The sequence below is a fragment of the Cynocephalus volans genome, chromosome 10, assembly GCF_027409185.1.
Source record: "Cynocephalus volans isolate mCynVol1 chromosome 10, mCynVol1.pri, whole genome shotgun sequence".
NCBI classification, from domain to species: domain Eukaryota; kingdom Metazoa; phylum Chordata; class Mammalia; order Dermoptera; family Cynocephalidae; genus Cynocephalus; species Cynocephalus volans.
The window spans coordinates 5,954,040-5,970,026 of NC_084469.1; the positions used below are offsets into that span (position 1 = coordinate 5,954,040).

Genomic DNA, 15,987 nt, shown 5'->3' on the forward strand with positions numbered 1-15,987 from the left:
GAAGCATCTGGCTGGGGCAGTGCCCTCTCCGTCACCCCCAGCCCGCCTGACACCCTCACTTTCTCTCCCTGTGGAAAGCCCCAGAAGCTCTACTGCTGAGGCCCGGTCCCCCTCCCTACCAGCGCCTCTTAGACAGGTGAGCGCTCCTTCCCCCAGTCCTGACAAGGTCCTTTAATTAGATTCCGACTCGTTTACCAACTAAATGGCCTTCAGTGGGTTTTAAATCTGCGCAAATTGGTTGTGTTTCTGCCAGCGTGAAGCTGCGACTGGCGGTGCCCTGCACCCACCCTTCCTCCCCTAACATCTCTGCTCCTGGCTCCCTCCAGGGCTCTGTGGTCTCCCATCCCGCAGGAGTTGGGAGGCTCAGCTTCCCTGGGGCTGGGGGTGGGGGCAGCACCGTTCCCTGCACATGGGGATGGGAGAAACCACAGGGCCATAGGTCACAGTCCTGTTCCCCCTCTTCACCCCACCCCTGGGGAAGTCATCCATGTGGTGACTGGTGATTTAACTCGATCTCCCCGGCCCTTAGTTTCCCATGCTGTACCGAGGAGAATCAATCTACCCCAGACCCTTATCCAGTGTGGCTCTGGAGATCAGATGTGTCGCCAGCCAAGGACCACCTGACACCCTCTTGCCTTGCCTACCTTCCCCCACCACTGCAGCACCCACATAGTGGGCAGGGCCCATATTGCGGGGATGGGCTCTGCCTGGCCTCTTCTCTTTCCTGTCCTCCCTCTTACACCTGAGCAGGAGGGGAGCTGGCCTGCCTCTGGGACCCAGTGATGACAGGTTGCTTGGCCTTGCCCCATCTCCTTGGTGCCCCTGCCCGCAGTCACCAGAATGTCATTCTTATTGTCTAACCATCTCCCCATGCTTTCAAGTCAGCTCCTTTCCTGCTGGGCCCTCTCCAAGGACCCCATCACAGGCCCTCCCTCCCAAGGGTTCCCCTCCCCCTGCCCCTCTGACTTCCCTTCCAGCCCAGAAAGCATTCCTAAAGTGGTCTGACATTCAGGGGGTGGTGCTGGGTTGGGAGGGATTGGGGAGTCATGGGGTGCATATGTGGGGGCTTTTGACCCACCTTCTGTGCCAGGAGCTGGGCATGAGCCACTGTCTCTAATCCTCAGTCCAGCTGCCTCCTCCCCTGCAATCACCCTTCCCCCACCATCCGCCCCACCTCTGAGGCTCTTGTTGGAGTGACAGGGAGACTCGACAGGGTGCTGGGCATTAGCAATTTGGAGGGATATTACACAGGAATGTTTACAGAAAGGCAATTGCCCAGAAAATGACTTTGGTTGCTGTGGTCTGGGGCGGAAAAGATGGTTTTAGAAAACAGACACAGATAGGCTTCTGCTCCAAGGACCCATGGACAGCACAGACTGAGGGGCCTGGGCACCCAAAGACAGAAAAGCCAAGACCTTCACTGGGGGGGAGGTAAAGGATCCCTCACCTGATCTAGGTTCCCGGGCCTCTGCCAAGCTGGAGATATATCTGGTCCCTTGTTAACCTTTGTCCTCTGGCCTCTAACCTCCAAGCACAGTGCGCTTCCTGACTGCAGCAAGTGCCCACAGGATGAAGTTGTCAGGCACAATTGACAGTGTCAGCGCCTCGGGGCTCCTCCTGGGTGACTTGGACTCCTCTTGCTTTGGCTGCAGAGGCTGGACTGGGGGAGCCTCGTGTGGCGTGTGTTTGTTTGCATGCGTGTGCGCAAGCGCTCTGGGGTCTGAGGCAGCCCCTCCAGCCTTCCAGCAATCTCCATGCACCCTCCTATTGTCCTGACCAGCCCCAGGGCCCTGTGGCTCCTGAGCTCTTCCTGCCCTCCCTTTCCACCCAGCCTGCAGCCCAAGCAATGGATGGGGGGGCACACATAGGACAGACTCTCGGGTTCCCAAGGGAGGGGCCTTGTCCAGCCTCATTATCTCTGGGGAGAGGGAAATAAGGACCTGTACTCTGTGTCCTGAGCTTGGGGCTGGGGGACCTGGCAGCAGGGGCTCCAGGGAGTCCTTGCTGCTCCCTCTTTTCTGCAGCTGGTACCTTCACTCTTCCCTCTACCTTCTCCTCTTTATTCCTCTCGCTCCTTCTCCCTCCCTCCTCTTCTCCCTCTTCTCTTCCTCTGCAGATGATGTCGTGTGTGAATGTTGCCCAGCAGCAGTCAGAGGACAGAGTAGATGGTGACACCTGGGGTAAAGGTGCCAGGTGGGGATGGGCTTGATGGCTTATGCGATGGTGTCACTAAGATGTTGGAATCTTAATTCTCATAATGAGTTACAGTGATCTCATGTAAAAGAATGCAGTGGAGGATAAAAATAAATCAGGCTCAAAAGTGAACGTGGAAATTGGAATCGGTTGGACAAATGACAATGTCGCTCTCCTCCAGAGCACCTGCGCCTTTATTCTCAGCCAGCCACTGGGGGGCGCCCACTGCTTCCAGGTCACCCCAGCCTAGGGCCACTTGCATTTTCCCCATTTCTCAAGCTGGGAAGGCTGAGCTGAGGATGAGTCCCTTTCCCACCCTTCCCTCTGATTCTGGATTTCGCCAGTTCCTGGCAACTTCCACACAGCATGAATCTCTGGCTGAAAAATTATAGTCAGTCTTGTACACTGAGGGCCCGTGGAGAGAAACCCTGCAGCCCCTCCCTAACCTCTCTGGCTCCCCCAACCACCATCTTTCAGGGGGCCTTCGGCCCCAACATCCCTCCCCCGGCGTACTCCAGCTCTGCTTTTCCTTCCCCCAGAGTTGCCTGACTCTGCCTCTCTACCTCAGGTTCTTTCAGGCCCTGCGCACCCCCCCCCCCCCAGGAGAGCCTGGCCCTGCTTAGGACCCCACCTTGGATCCCTCACCACTCTCCGTGCCATTGAACAGGAAGCATTGATCTGCTCAGGGCTGGCTGGTGCCTGGATCCTGCTGCTTGCTAGATTGGAATCGATCTCCCTGGCTTTTCCCTGGGCTGCTCAATCCGGGGAGGGTCAGGGCCACTCCAGGACTCGTTGGTGGCTGGAACAGTCTCCTGCTGGGGCCCAACAAGCCCACAGGTCTGGAATGCCTTTAATTGAAAACAATGTACTTTCTCCTCCATTGTCTTGCCAGCTTCTCATTCATTGCCCAGGGGCAGGGTTAAGAGGTTAACACCCCCGTTTTACAGGTCAGGCCCTCAGGCTCAAAGGGGGAAGAGACTTGTTGACTGAGTGAACAACTAAATGAATGGCTAGCCCGGAGCCCCTGGGAAAGGAGCTGACTAAACCCAGGGTGTCTCTGGCCTGGGTTTTTTTTCTCCTAATGCTCTGACTTCAAGTAACAGTCATGTCTGCGTCTTCAGAGCCCCCCAGGAGGTATGTCACTGGCCTCCCTCTCCTAAGGACAGCAAGATGGCCCCACAACCAGAAGCCCAGGCTAGTCCTCCCAGCCCCACTGGGGCCCTGCAGAAAGAAGTTAAGTAAGTACAGAGCAGGGAACCAGGACGCCTGGGTTACCCAGATGCTTCATCCCTGTCCCTGAGCCTCAGCTTCCTTCTTTGTTAAATAAAGCCAAGGATCTGGAAGATTCTTAAAGAGATTCTGATCTTCTCAAATCAGAGCCCCTCCTTGCCACTGCGCCTCAGAGAAAGCAGATTGTTTCTCCTGCTCCCTCCCCTCTCTCTGCCACACCCCAGGACCTGGCCCTCTCCCCCACCAGGATCTGGGTCCTGACCCCCTCACCCCAATGCCTGGGCACCTGAAGGTGACTCCTGACCTCTAGGAGGCAGTGAGGGGTTAGCTCCTCCTCCCCTCTCTGTTCAAGCCTACTTGGCAGCCTCCTCCCCACTCCCAAGAGCATGAGTCATAAAGTGAGGCCTTGACCTGCTTCCCCAAGCCCTCCCCCAGAAGCTGGGACCCCTCCCTGCCACAGTCTGCCCCCCAGTCTTCCCACAGTCACTGCTCGCTCACTCGCTCGCTCACTCAGCTCTATAGCTCGCTCATCACCCCACCCACCCCAGACATATCGGATGCCCCCTAGGAGGTAGGGAAGGAGGTGCTGGCATGGAGCGGGAGGGAGAGGGGATGAGGAGCTCTTCTGGATCCAGGAGGGCCAGGTGGGAAGCAGCTGGAAGATGAAAATTGGAGACCTGTCCCAGTGGCACCTACGTGTGTGTCCAGAGCCCTAGGAGGGGAGCTGGGCTTGGCTGTCTGGTGGTGGGGACGAATCCTTCTGGCTCAGGCGGTTGGAGCTGGATTCTCGAGCTGGGGTCCAGCTGGAAGGCTTGGGCAGAGTCCGTGAGGCCTGGGCAGAGAAAGGGCTACAGAGTGTCCAGAGCCCTTGGCCCAGATGGTCTCCACCTGCTCAGCTGTACCCAGGGTGGCCGCAAACGTCCAGCTGGTGGTGAGGCTGAATGGAGGAGGAGGGAGGTCGAGGGTCATGGAGGCAGCTTTCTGACTTTGGTTGGGGCTGTTTCTCCTACACCCAGAGAGCAGCCCCAGGCTTCTCCTGGATGTATTATTCAGCCCCACACTCGCTGGCTACCCTGGGTTGCCACAAGCTCCTCAAGGGCAGGGACTGGGCCCTCTGGAAGAGCCCCAGGGTTCCCCCCCTCACTCAGGCAGGGGCCATCACATCAGGGAGCCCTTTCCTTTGCACTGCATTAATTTAATATTTTTTTGTGAACTCAACTCACTTGGGACTTAAATAAATTTACTTACACGGAAACCTTATCTTCACTACCTTCCCAAGGGGTGATATCTATGAAATCAGTGGTTTGACCTCCTAGTTGGCATTTTTTCTAATCCTTATGAGAATAAGAGTGTTCTGCCATGATGTTCCTCCCAAAGTCATCTCTGTATCTGGACTTCACTTCGGGGGCCCCATCAGAGGATAGTGACTGTGGTGAGAGGGACAACACTAGACCCAGCACGACAGTGGGGAGACCAGCAGGCAAACAAGGACGTCCATCCAGTGCCAAGCGTTGCTGTCAGTGTCCACTCAGTGAGCAGCTGTCATCTGCTGAGCAAGAGTGGCAGTGCAAACCTAGTAGCTCTTGGGGTGGAATCAGGCCTCTTCAACGCACCGTGGCTGGGCTTGTCACTGAACTTCTCTGAGCCCTGGTAGCCATCTCGGAAATGGGGACCACGTGACATTCACCTGACAGGGGTGTGGGAGGCTCACAGGCCATCATGATGGCAGTCAGGCCCTTATAAGATGGATCTCTGAGTCCGTGGGAGCCGTTCTTCCTCTGGTTTTGGTGGGAGATGCCGGGTCCTCTCTGGCTCTGTGCCCCAGGGAGGAGTGTGTGTGCGTGTGCGTGTGCGCTTGTGTGTTGGGGGCCGGGCGGCTTTTCCTGAAATGTGGCCGAATCTCCTCTTTCCTCCTGCGGTTGGGCAGGGGGAGACTGAGCCTTGGCAATGGGCATGATGAACAGTGGATGTGCGGAGGTGGCGCTGGTGAACCCGGCTGTGTCCCAGAGTTCCCAGCCGCCTCCTCTTCTGCCCCGGTCTGCCCTCCCCGCCAGGAGCCCCTGTGAGTCAGGCAGCGTGGGGGCTTGTGAGTGCCTGTGTCTGCTGCAGCACCTGATGCCCTGTCCTAGGCTACACAAAAGGGGGTGCCATTTTCAGGCTGGCAGATTGTAGGGCTTGGGGTGTGCAGGGGAGACTGCTTGTCTCCCAGTGCAGGTGATTTCGGGGGGAGGGGCAGGAAATTTATGTTTTATGCCAGGAATATGGTTGAGGTAGGCCCCAGCAGCTCCTCCCACCCTCACGGGGTGTGGGTGAACTCGGGAATCCCTGGCCACTGCTGGGCTGGGGGGGTGGGGGACAGCAGGGCTGGCTGGGGAGCTCAGGGCTGGTGGGCATTTAGGGAGGGGATTAAGAGTTCTGCGTGGGGACCTCAACCCCCGGCCCTCTCTTTTATTTCTCTTCTGTACTGTCCTTTGTCCCCTGTGCATCTTTTATGGGTCTCGAGCTTATGTGTGTATCGGGAGGAGAGACTGATGAAAGGGAGGAGAGAGGTGAGGGGAAGGTCCTGGGGGGAAGGCTTGAGCTGTTCTGTCTGCTTTCTTTCTTTTTTTTAAGTCCGTCCCAAGTCCATCTCTCACTGTCCTCTCTGTGCCCAGCCTCTCCTGTCCATCCATCTGTCTGTCTTTGAGGAGGGAGGGGAAGGGGGTCCCCACTGCCCCAGACCCTGGGCCCCCATCTCCTTGGGAAGCCCTGAGAGATCTTTGCCCTGGTTCCCCCCACATATCCTAGCCCCGGCCGCTTTCCCAACCAGCCTCCAGCCTTGAGGATAGTATGCCCTGGACACGCTAGTCTGAGAGAGGAGGCAGAGCCCCCAGACTCTCCTTAGAGGATGCTCTTGAAAGGAGGACAGTGCAAGCTCCTTTTCACATCTTTCAGGAAATATCTACAAGGCAACTCCCTTCCCTCACCTGTTGGCACCCCCTTTAAGAAGGTGGAAGGGAGGGTCTCTAGAGAGCTGTCCAGGACACCTTCTTTTACCCTTTTCTTCCAACCCCATCCCCCTCGGCCTCAAATAACAGCACCTCCCGGCAGTCATTATGGCTCCAAACCCACCGAGGAGGAGCGAGAAGCTGTATCCTGCCCCTGCCCCTGCTCTCCCTTGGGGCTCTAAGCTCACTTTGCACCCCATCCACCCTTCTGCCTCCTTCCGTCCCCTAGTGGGAGCTGGGCCGCCCCTGCCTCGCCCCTGACGCTTCTCTGCCCCCCCCACCGGCCCCGCCTTCCCCGCAGGGACGCCCCGGTGGGGGATGGGCCGCCCCAGGCCGGGCGCGCCGTGACCCTGCCGTGCCCCTCTCGCCTCTCGCAGATCCGGAGCGGAGCAGCCCCCCCATGCTGTCTGCGGACGATGCGGAGTACCCGCGGGAGTACCGGACCCTGGGGGGCGGGGGCGGCGGGGGCGGCGGGGGCCGGCGCTTCTCCAACGTGGGGCTGGTGCACACGTCCGAGCGGCGGCACACGGTGATCGCGGCCCAGAGTCTGGAGGCGCTCAGCGGGCTGCAGAAGGCGGACGCCGACCGCAAGCGCGATGCCTTCATGGACCACCTGAAGAGCAAGTACCCCCAGCACGCCCTGGCCCTGCGAGGCCAGCAGGACAGGATGCGAGAACAGGTGAGCGGGAGCCCCGCTGCGGGCTGGGGGCTGGGGGCTGGCGGGCGGGCAGGGGGTCTGATCCGTGCTCCCAGGCTCATTCCAACTCTCAGAAGCGTCTGGGGCCGAGAGAGGACCGGGAGGAGTAAGAAGCTGTCCCTCCAGGGTCGGCCTTTTCTGGAGTCTGGGGAGGAAGCGGGCGAGGACTCAGCCTCTGTACCTCTGACTGCAGTCCTGGAAGTTGGAGCACGTGTTTGGGCAGAGAGAGCTCAGTCTCTTTAACTCAGGCTGTTTGGGCAGAACGGCAGGGAGGTGCGTCTTGGAGGCCAAGGGAGTGGTTGGGAGGAAGGGAGGGGACAGCCTGGGGACTGACTGTTCTGAGCCTGAAGGTCCATCCAGTGGTGGAGTTGAGATGATTGGTGTCTGCACCTCTGTGACATGGGCCCTAAGGGAAGGTCAGGCCTTGGGAGCCTCATTAGGCTGGATCTGATGTGTCCTTAGTCCCTGCAAAAACAGAGCCCAGAACTGGGGCCTTTTACCTCCTTCCTCCCTGAGACTCACTGTGTGACTTTCTTTTTTGGGGGGCTGGAGGGTGGGAGTGGGAGGCTGGCCAGTAAGGGGATCCGAACCATTGACCTTGGTGTTACCAGCACCACACTCTCCTACATGAGATAACAGGCCAGCCTTTGCTGTGTGACTTTGAGCTGGAGGCCTCCTCTCTCTGTGCCTTGGTTTCTCTCCTACCATCGGTAAAGCTTAGAGAGGAGTTGGGGCCTCGGCCTCAGGGACCAGGACCTGTCTCCTTCTATATGGGGTGGGGTGCCTCCCTTTTACACCTCCCCAGATCCTTGGGTTCCTGAATGCATCTCTCCACCAACTATGAGCTTCTTGTCTAACAAAGTTCTTTCTTGGGACTAGTCTTCTGCTTACATCCCACACTGGTGAGGTGCCTTGATGGTTGCAGGATATTGGCTGCTGAGACTCAGGCATTGTCCCCTCTGGGAGAAGGGACAGAGGGGAGGGTGGTGCATCCCATCAGCATTCTTTCAGTCAGGACTTGGGGTGTCAGTCCTGCCCCCAATCCTGTCTTTGCTCTGTCTCCCTTTTCTAGGTACTACTGGGTGTGGCTGGGGATGGGGAGGAGGGTCCCCACTCCCACCCTCACTACAGGGAACAAGGACACATTGGCATATTTCTAGTACCTTATCTACCCCCTGATACCACCTACAGTTCTGTTTGGCTTTTGCCTTTTGCCAGCTCCAGAGTCCTCCTGGGAGCAGGGTCCAGGTTGGGATAAGGGAGAGTTGCAGATGAAGGTGTGGCCCTCGCCCTCAGGGATCCGCTTTCAGTAGGTTCCCCCTGTGTGCTCTAGATTGTGGGGGGAAGGGCAGGAACATCTGTCATCTAGCTGGGGAGAAAGGATGGTTAAACTTAAGTATGAGGGGCATAGCCAGTTGGAAGGGGATTTGGAAGAGGGGAGATCAGGTAGGCAGGCCTGATCAGGGAAGTCTTCCTGGAGGACGAGGGACCTAAACTAGGCTCAGAAGGATGAAGAAGGTTTGAATAGGCATAGAGGAAGGGAATGTTGTTTTAGGAGGTGGAGGGAGGCAGCAGCATGAACCTAGGCCTGAGCTGGTCTGGGGCGTGGCATAGAGGGCCACCTGGCTGGTGCAGAAGGCTCAGGGTGGGAGGCAGTGGGATATTTGGGGCCAGACTGAAAAAGTGGAACCAGACGGTGGCTAGGAGGACTGTGGTTGTTTTGGATGGTGACTAGGAGAGGACAAAAGTGGGGCTGGAGGCAGGGAAAGGAGAAGAGGAAGAGCGTATGAGGGAAGACAAAGGGATGGGCAGATGGGATTGGAGGAAGAACTAACCAAGGGTTGTTTGCTGCCTGATCTAGGAGGCAATGGCAGAAAACCTGGGTGACAGGGAACTGTTGGTGCCTTGGAGGGAAATAAGAGGGTTGGGAGGGAAATGTCTGGGAAGTGGGGAGAGGACTGTGAGGAGATAGGTTTGAGGAGTAGGGGAAGTGGGAGCCTGAGAAGGGAAGTGGGGGACCAGGAGTGCTCTACATCCATGAGGAAGAGGAGAAAGGCCCTGAAGGAGAGGCCAGCAGGAGGGTCATCTGCACTTCAGAAGTCCAAAGGCCATCAGGACTGGCTAGGATCTGTGGGTCCAGAGGTACTGAGAGCTCGCTTCTCATGGTGTGGTGAGGAGATGGCCAATTTCAGGGCTTAGGAGATGGGGGTGCTGAGAACCAGGAGCCCTGGCCACCGACCTGTCTGGGGAGGTTCGGGCAGGGAAAGGTGAAGACAGCTGGTGGCAGCTGTGAGGGGCAGCAGGCCTGGGAGAGAAGAGGTGGCGTGTTTGAGGCCTCATCTGCGTCTGGCACGTTCACTGCACAGAGTAGGCACCCAGTGAATGCTGAGGAAATGCAGCACAGCACAGCCACTCCCTCACAGACTCCTTCCTTCCTTCCTGCGCTTGTCGTTCCCCCTTAGAGTGTGAGCAGGCAGATCCATGGCAAGTGACACAGTGCCTGAGCACAGTGCCGGCTCAGCAACTGCGTGGGGAGTGAGTGGCTGAATGAGAGAGGAATGAATCTGAGATTACTGAGGGGGTAGAGGGCCATGGGAGCAGGTCCTGGAGGAATCGGGAGGGGATGGCCTTGGGGTAGGAGAAGTAAGTCACTCTCACTGAGGTGGCAGGCAAGAGAGACATGCTGTTGGGACAGAGACAGCTGGGATGAGGGCACTCCTGCCTGGTGGGTCCTGTCTCTGTGGGGCAGGAAAGAAGAGCTGGAGGAGGGGAGGAAGCAGAAGGCAAGGAGGAAATTAAGAATTGGTGATAAAAATTTCAGGAATATCTGATAGGGACGGCCCTGCCCTGGGTTCAGGGAACCCCCATCTGACATGAGAGACAAACACTCAGAAACAGACCCAGGGCTCTAGTTAGAGACCCAGCCTAAGTAAGGGACTTGCCAGCATTGCTAGGTCCCTCTATGTTGAGAGCTCTGTGCCACGGACTGCCCAAGGAATGCCCCTCCCAGCCCTGTCACAGTCCCCCAGCGGCTCCTGCCCGCTCCCCCTAATGGGGTGTCCCCCGCTTCGCACACACAGGTTGGCGGCTGGACCGTGGACCCCGTGTGCCTCCTCAGCTCCCTCTGCTCCCACCTCCATGGCGACTCCGCCCCCTCCGGGGCTGGCCAGCCGGCCCAGGTGAGTCACCCACCTCCACCCCACCCCCAAACCTATGGCAGAGTTTGGCTTTGGGGAGGACATTTTTTCCGGAGGGGGGATATTCAGGATTTTTATTTTGCATCCCTTTCTCTTTTATGTGGGAGCCCCCCATTTTTAGGAGACTTCTATGCCCTGTACTCACATGTCCCTTGATTGTCTGATTCCCTACCACTACCTCTCCAAACCTGGTTGGCTTTGGGGAAGGAATTTTTTGAGGGAGGTTACTCAGGACTTTTTTTTTCTCTTAATTTGTATCACTTTCTCCTTTAAACAGGAGTCCCGCCTTGCTCCGTGGGTTTTCAGGAGTCTATTATGCTATACCCCCACAGAAAAGCATCTTTTCCCCCCATCCACACCTTACCCTTCCATTTCTGGGCAGACCCAACCTTCCCCTGATGTCTTACCATCAGGAAGTTCTGCATGATGTCTCTCTCCCACCCTTCTTGCTGTGTTCAAGGCTTAGTTTCAAATTTTTAGAGGACTTGGTGTCTAGCCACTTGTTCCCCTCTTCCTCAGCAAACTTCAGTTTCCCTGTTGGGAAGACAGATCTCAGCTTAGATAAGGCACACTTAGGATCCTGGGGGCCTGGGCTTCCAGCTCACGCCTGGACATTTCTATGGGAGAAAAATAGGCATCTGAGACCCACATGGGGAGGAGGGACTGGGGAGTTCAGAGTTGCAACAGGGAGGGAGCAGCCCAGGGGAGGTCTGGACTTGAGAACGGTCAGTGCAGGAGGCGGAGGGGTAGTGGCAGAATCCAATGGTTAGTATGGGTGCCAGTTCCTAACAGGCCCTGCTCGCCTTAGAGAAGGGCAACAAGGCTTGACTTTTTCAAGGCAAATTAAAAGAAAGAAAATTGTGACCGCCTAGGAAACGACAAGCCTCCAGAGCATGGACGTTTTAGTAGCATGTAACTCAAGATTAGCAACAGATTGGCACGCTTGGCATCACTCACAGGGCATTCAGCCTGATTCCTTTCCCGGCTCTCAGCCCCATCGTGGCTGGATTTCGGGAAACAGGGATGTGTCTGCCCCCAAGGCTGGGGGCAAGTGGGACAGACTTGTTCTGAGTGGCCAGGTATATATGTTGGGGGCCAAAGTGGGGCTGGGACAGAGATGGTGATGGGGCAGAGAACAGGTGTGGTGTGCACAGGCAGGCTGGGGTGCATGGGGCCACCCAGAGGTCCTCCCCAGATGGAACGTCTTGGGGCTGTGATAGAATTCGGGTGATGCACAGGAGTGAGGCTAGACTTGGTGAGCTGAATTGTCCCAGGTGGTGGGGTTCTAGGCCTGATCACATCTGGAATCTGCTCTGATGGAGGAAGTGGGAGAGCTTTAGGGGACCCTTACCCCAGGGCTCTGTAATTACCGTGGGAAAGTGGCTCTGCACAGGATCTTGTCCTCACTGGATACATAGAACTTATCACACTCCCAGGCCCCAGGGCTGAGCCTTAAGTTTCTTTTTGTAAAGTGTGGTACCAGAGACGTTCGGCAAAGGCCAGAGTCACACAGCAGGATAAGATCAGACACCAAGGAAACTTAGGCTTCCTAGGTCTCCTAGACTTGACTGGGGATCAAGTCATGGGAGAGTGAAAGGGCAGAGGTGCACAGCCAAGACCTTGGTGGGGAGAGGCTGTGGGCTCGGACGGACGGTGGAGGAGCAGGAGGCAGGACTCTGGGAATGGGAGCGGTGAGGAGGGCCCCGGGAGGGCATCATAGACTTGACTCCAAGCCACAGCCCCTCCCCCCACTTCCACTGTCTAACCTCCCTCCCTCCTGCTGCAACCCGAGTCCCGGGCGGCGGGCCGGCGTATCGGGTGACCGCGGCGACGCAGCCACCAGCCTCCGCCGCTCCTCCGCGGGGCTGCGCCGGCGGGGCCGCGCCGGGGGAGGGGGCCGAGAGAGGGGATGTGCACGGCGGCGCGCAGCGCCGCGCCAGGTGGAGTCGCGGTTACCGGGGCGACCAGGGCCCGGGCCGGCTCGGCGGCGGCGGCTCTCGCATTGCAGCAAAGGGCACCGGCGGCGGCAGCAGCTGCGGAGGCGGCCGGGGAAGGGGAGAGCCCGGGAGGGTGGGAGTAGGGGGCCGCCCTCCCTCCCCCGCCCGACGCCGGACCCGGGGCTGAGAGCCCCACGCATGCACCTGTGGCCGCAGGTAAGGGGAGAGGCTGTGGGGGCCTGGGTCGCGGCCTTGGGTTCGGCTGGGGGCGGGGACACGAAGATGGGGGGGCCGTTCCGCGACATCAAGGGCCGGTCCATGTGTGGGGGGCGCTCATTGCGGGTTCCCGATCCCTGAGAAACGCCTCTTCCCCTCCCCCACCGCACTCGATGCCTTCCGCGTGGGCCGGGCCCCTACCCCAAAATGCGGCTGGCGCCCCCTCCCCCAACCTCAGAAAGTCATGACCTTCCCAGGGCAAGCCCTCGCCCCCGGCGCAGCGCAGGTCCCGCAGCAGCCCTCCCCTCCAGCACACACTCTGCTGGGAAGGGGTAGGAGGTGAGGGTGTCGAGCCGCACGCCTTGGGGGGAGGGTCGTGCCTGTGCATCGCGGTGGGAGACTGGCGCCCGCAGTGGCCCGTTGCTTAGCCCCGGCCTGGGGGGCGGGTGTTTACGTGCACTCGTGTTCACGGGAGTTGAGAGGTGGGTGTGTGCGCCGGTGCACGCTGAGACAGGGGATTAAGGAGGTGGGGTACAGACCCGTGGGTTGTCTTTCCTCCTTGGAACATGCATCGTCCGGGCTGGAGGTCAAGGAGGGATCTTGCACTCACCTAACCTACGGGGGACATCTGCTCAGGGGATTGGAGGGACCTCAAATGGTGGGCTAAGGCTCCCAAGGGTCAAGGCCCTGCCCCTCCTAGGGCACGGGCTTGGGGGGAAAGGACCCACTGCAGGGGGAGAAAGGAACCCCACTACCAGCGGCTAGAGTAGAGGGAGAGAGGGAGTTAACTCCTCAGCCCCCAGAGGGAAGAAGCTGTTTCCTGTTCTCACCAGGGAGTTTGAGGACTCCTGGCCTGGCTTCCTTGGGTCTCCAAAGAAGCACCCCTTCCCCCATTTCTGAAAGTCTTGTACCTGGGGATGGTTGGCTTCCATCTTATCCTCTTAGAACACCTCTCATTTTGCCCCAGCTCCTGTAAGACTCCTCCCCACAAGTGGTCGCCCCTGGCAGGGTTTCCTCTACTCAAGCCTGGAAGGCAAGACTCCTCCCTTAGTATGGGAGAGGGAGACAGCTTTGCCTTGGTATTGGAGATTTTGCTTGGGCTGGGGAGCCAGACCTCTCTGGGGCCCCTCCTGCCCTCTCTGCCCTCCTTCCAGGGGGGTTTCTGGTGCTGGGAAATTCTCAGGAAAAAAGCCCAGAAGACTGAGCAGTGCTGGGTGCCAGGAGATGGAGGGAGTGGTGCCAGACCAGAGTGTTCAGAGACATCCTCTCCTCCCGTGGGCTGGTCCTATTTTATTAGCATTCATTCATTGTCACATTATTTGTTGAGGGCCAGCTATATATCAGGCACTATGTTGGGCACTGCAGGAGGAACAGACACCCAGGAAGAGGATGAGGAGGTAGAGGGTGCTGGAAGTTGGATGGGGAGTGACTGGGAGAACACCCCTGCCTTAGAGAACAGGAGAGGAGTTCTCTGCTCCCAGTTGCCCAAGGCTGTGCTATGGGTTAACACCCTGGAAAGAGACAGTCAGGGATGGAAGGTGTCCCCAGAGGCCTCTCCCCACTACGGTTTTCCCCTCCAAGGACACTGAGTTGCCAGGAGACGATGTGTCTCATTCCTGGTAGGGCCACCATGAAAGAGGATCATTCTTCCCACTTTCCTGAGGGAGGACGGAGGGCAGGAGGAGGGGAGAAGGTGTCACTCAAATGTGCTCTACAGATCAGAGCCAAAAGTCCCAGGATTTTGATCCCAGTGTCACTCATACAAGTTCCCCAAGCACAAACATAGCTCTTCTTCCATCTTTACCCCTTAGTAGGGCTCGGTTGAGCTTTCCTGTAGCACTGATGCTACCCAGTCTCCTCCCTTGGCCCCCGCCAGTGACCTGTCCCTTCCAGGTTATATGCAGCCTCAAGACCCTGGGGCAGGCCCACACTGGGGGCATAGCCATTGTGGCTGTAGCCAGGCCCCGTCTCTGTCTCCCTTCAGGAGCACAAGGTGGGTTCCAGTCATGTGCACATGGTACCCTGAGTCCAATGTGTTGGGGGGGCATCTTCTGTCTTTTGAGTGTTAAGAGGTCACCTCTCTGACACATGATGTCTGGAGCATAATAGGCATGGGACAGTGGCCAAGGTGGCAAGAGTACCCTGACCTGTCTAGTAGGGGAAAGAGGGATGGGACTTTCTGTTGATATGTGGGTGGCTTTGAAGATTGCTTCGTGTGTGTTTCTGCAGCTGGTGTGTGTGTGTGCGTGCACGTGCATCTCTGTGTGAAGGGATACCCATGGTTCTGTGTGTTTCTGTTACTCTGTGTGGTGTTTGGAGGGTGGGTGTGAATGGTATCCACAGCTCTTATGTTCTGTGACCACATGTGGTGCTTGTGAGAGAGTGTGTGAGCAAGTCAGGGTTGTGGCGGCAGGGGATCTGTTTGCATACAAGTGGGGGTGGTCTACATATGAATATCGGTCTCCAAGTTTCTGTTTGTTTCTGACCATGGAGGGCTTCTCTCTATGTGCTTGTGTCCCTTGGTGGGTGTGTGTTTGTTGCTCTGGGTGTGTTTGTGGAGATGTCCTTATCTGAGGATGTGTCTGAGAGCTGCGTGGGCCTGCATGTGGTGGGTAGCTGTGGGTGACCCACATGTATGCTGCTCGTGCCTGGTGTCATGTGGTGGTGGGTGAGGCACAGCAGGCCTTCTCTGCAGAGCTGCCCATCACCGCTGGGTCTGCAGATAGGACTCTCAGCATAAGCCTGCTGGTACCCTCTGCCTGGCTCTGCCTGCCCCCCATGTGTCCACTCCCTCTGCTAAATTCCTCTTCCTAAGGCCACAGGCAGCTGTGGCCAGAGCCTATTACTCCACCCTGTGTTTCCTCTCCATTCCCCTCAGTACCTGTGGGTATCCCCTGGTACACATGGGGGTGGCCTGTATCCGTAGACTATTCCAGGCATTGGCTGGGGCACAGACTTTGCTGTTCCCTTCTCCTGCCTGGCATGTGACTATTTTTTCATCTTTTGGAGACAGTGCTGGGAGGAGAGATGAGGATTGTGGTTCAGGTGGGGGCAGTCCTGGCCAATGAACCTCTTCAGGCCCTGGCCTGTTGGCACCCCCACCCCAAAGGCCTGCCTTAGGCACAGCCTCCATTCAGCAGTGCCCCTCGACTCTGCCCCTGTCTGACTACTCCCTGACATGAAAGCATTCAGGTGTCACAGGACACCCTGGCATGGTGTCCTTCCCCAATCGAGGACCCTCGATGTCTCTCTCCTCTGCCAGTGACTCTAAGGCCTGGGCAATCTGTCTGCTTGTGCCAGGCACCCCAGGGCTGGGCCATCTGCTGCTTCTGTCTTCCTGCTGAGGCTGGCACCGGTCAGCAGGGTGCCCTCAGCTTTGCCAAGAACCAGCCCGGCCTCAGAGCTGCTCCTTCCTTGCCCTTAGCCATCTGGAAGGGCTTCTGGTCTCTAGGGAAGGTAGGGCACCCCTAGGCTACTGTGAATGAGGAGGTATCTCAGGCTCCTCATTCTAGAGAGACTAGGGGGGATGC

General features: G+C 57.9%; 1 protein-coding gene across 1 annotated transcript in view; it reads left to right on the plus strand.

Annotated features, from left to right (window-relative positions):
* Positions 1 to 15,987, plus strand: part of SRCIN1 (SRC kinase signaling inhibitor 1) — a 66,628-nt gene that overhangs the window by 17,220 nt on the left and 33,421 nt on the right. The window contains 2 exon segments of the mRNA XM_063112981.1: positions 6,788 to 7,089; positions 10,188 to 10,286. Coding sequence (XP_062969051.1) covers positions 6,788 to 7,089; positions 10,188 to 10,286 — 401 coding nt within the window.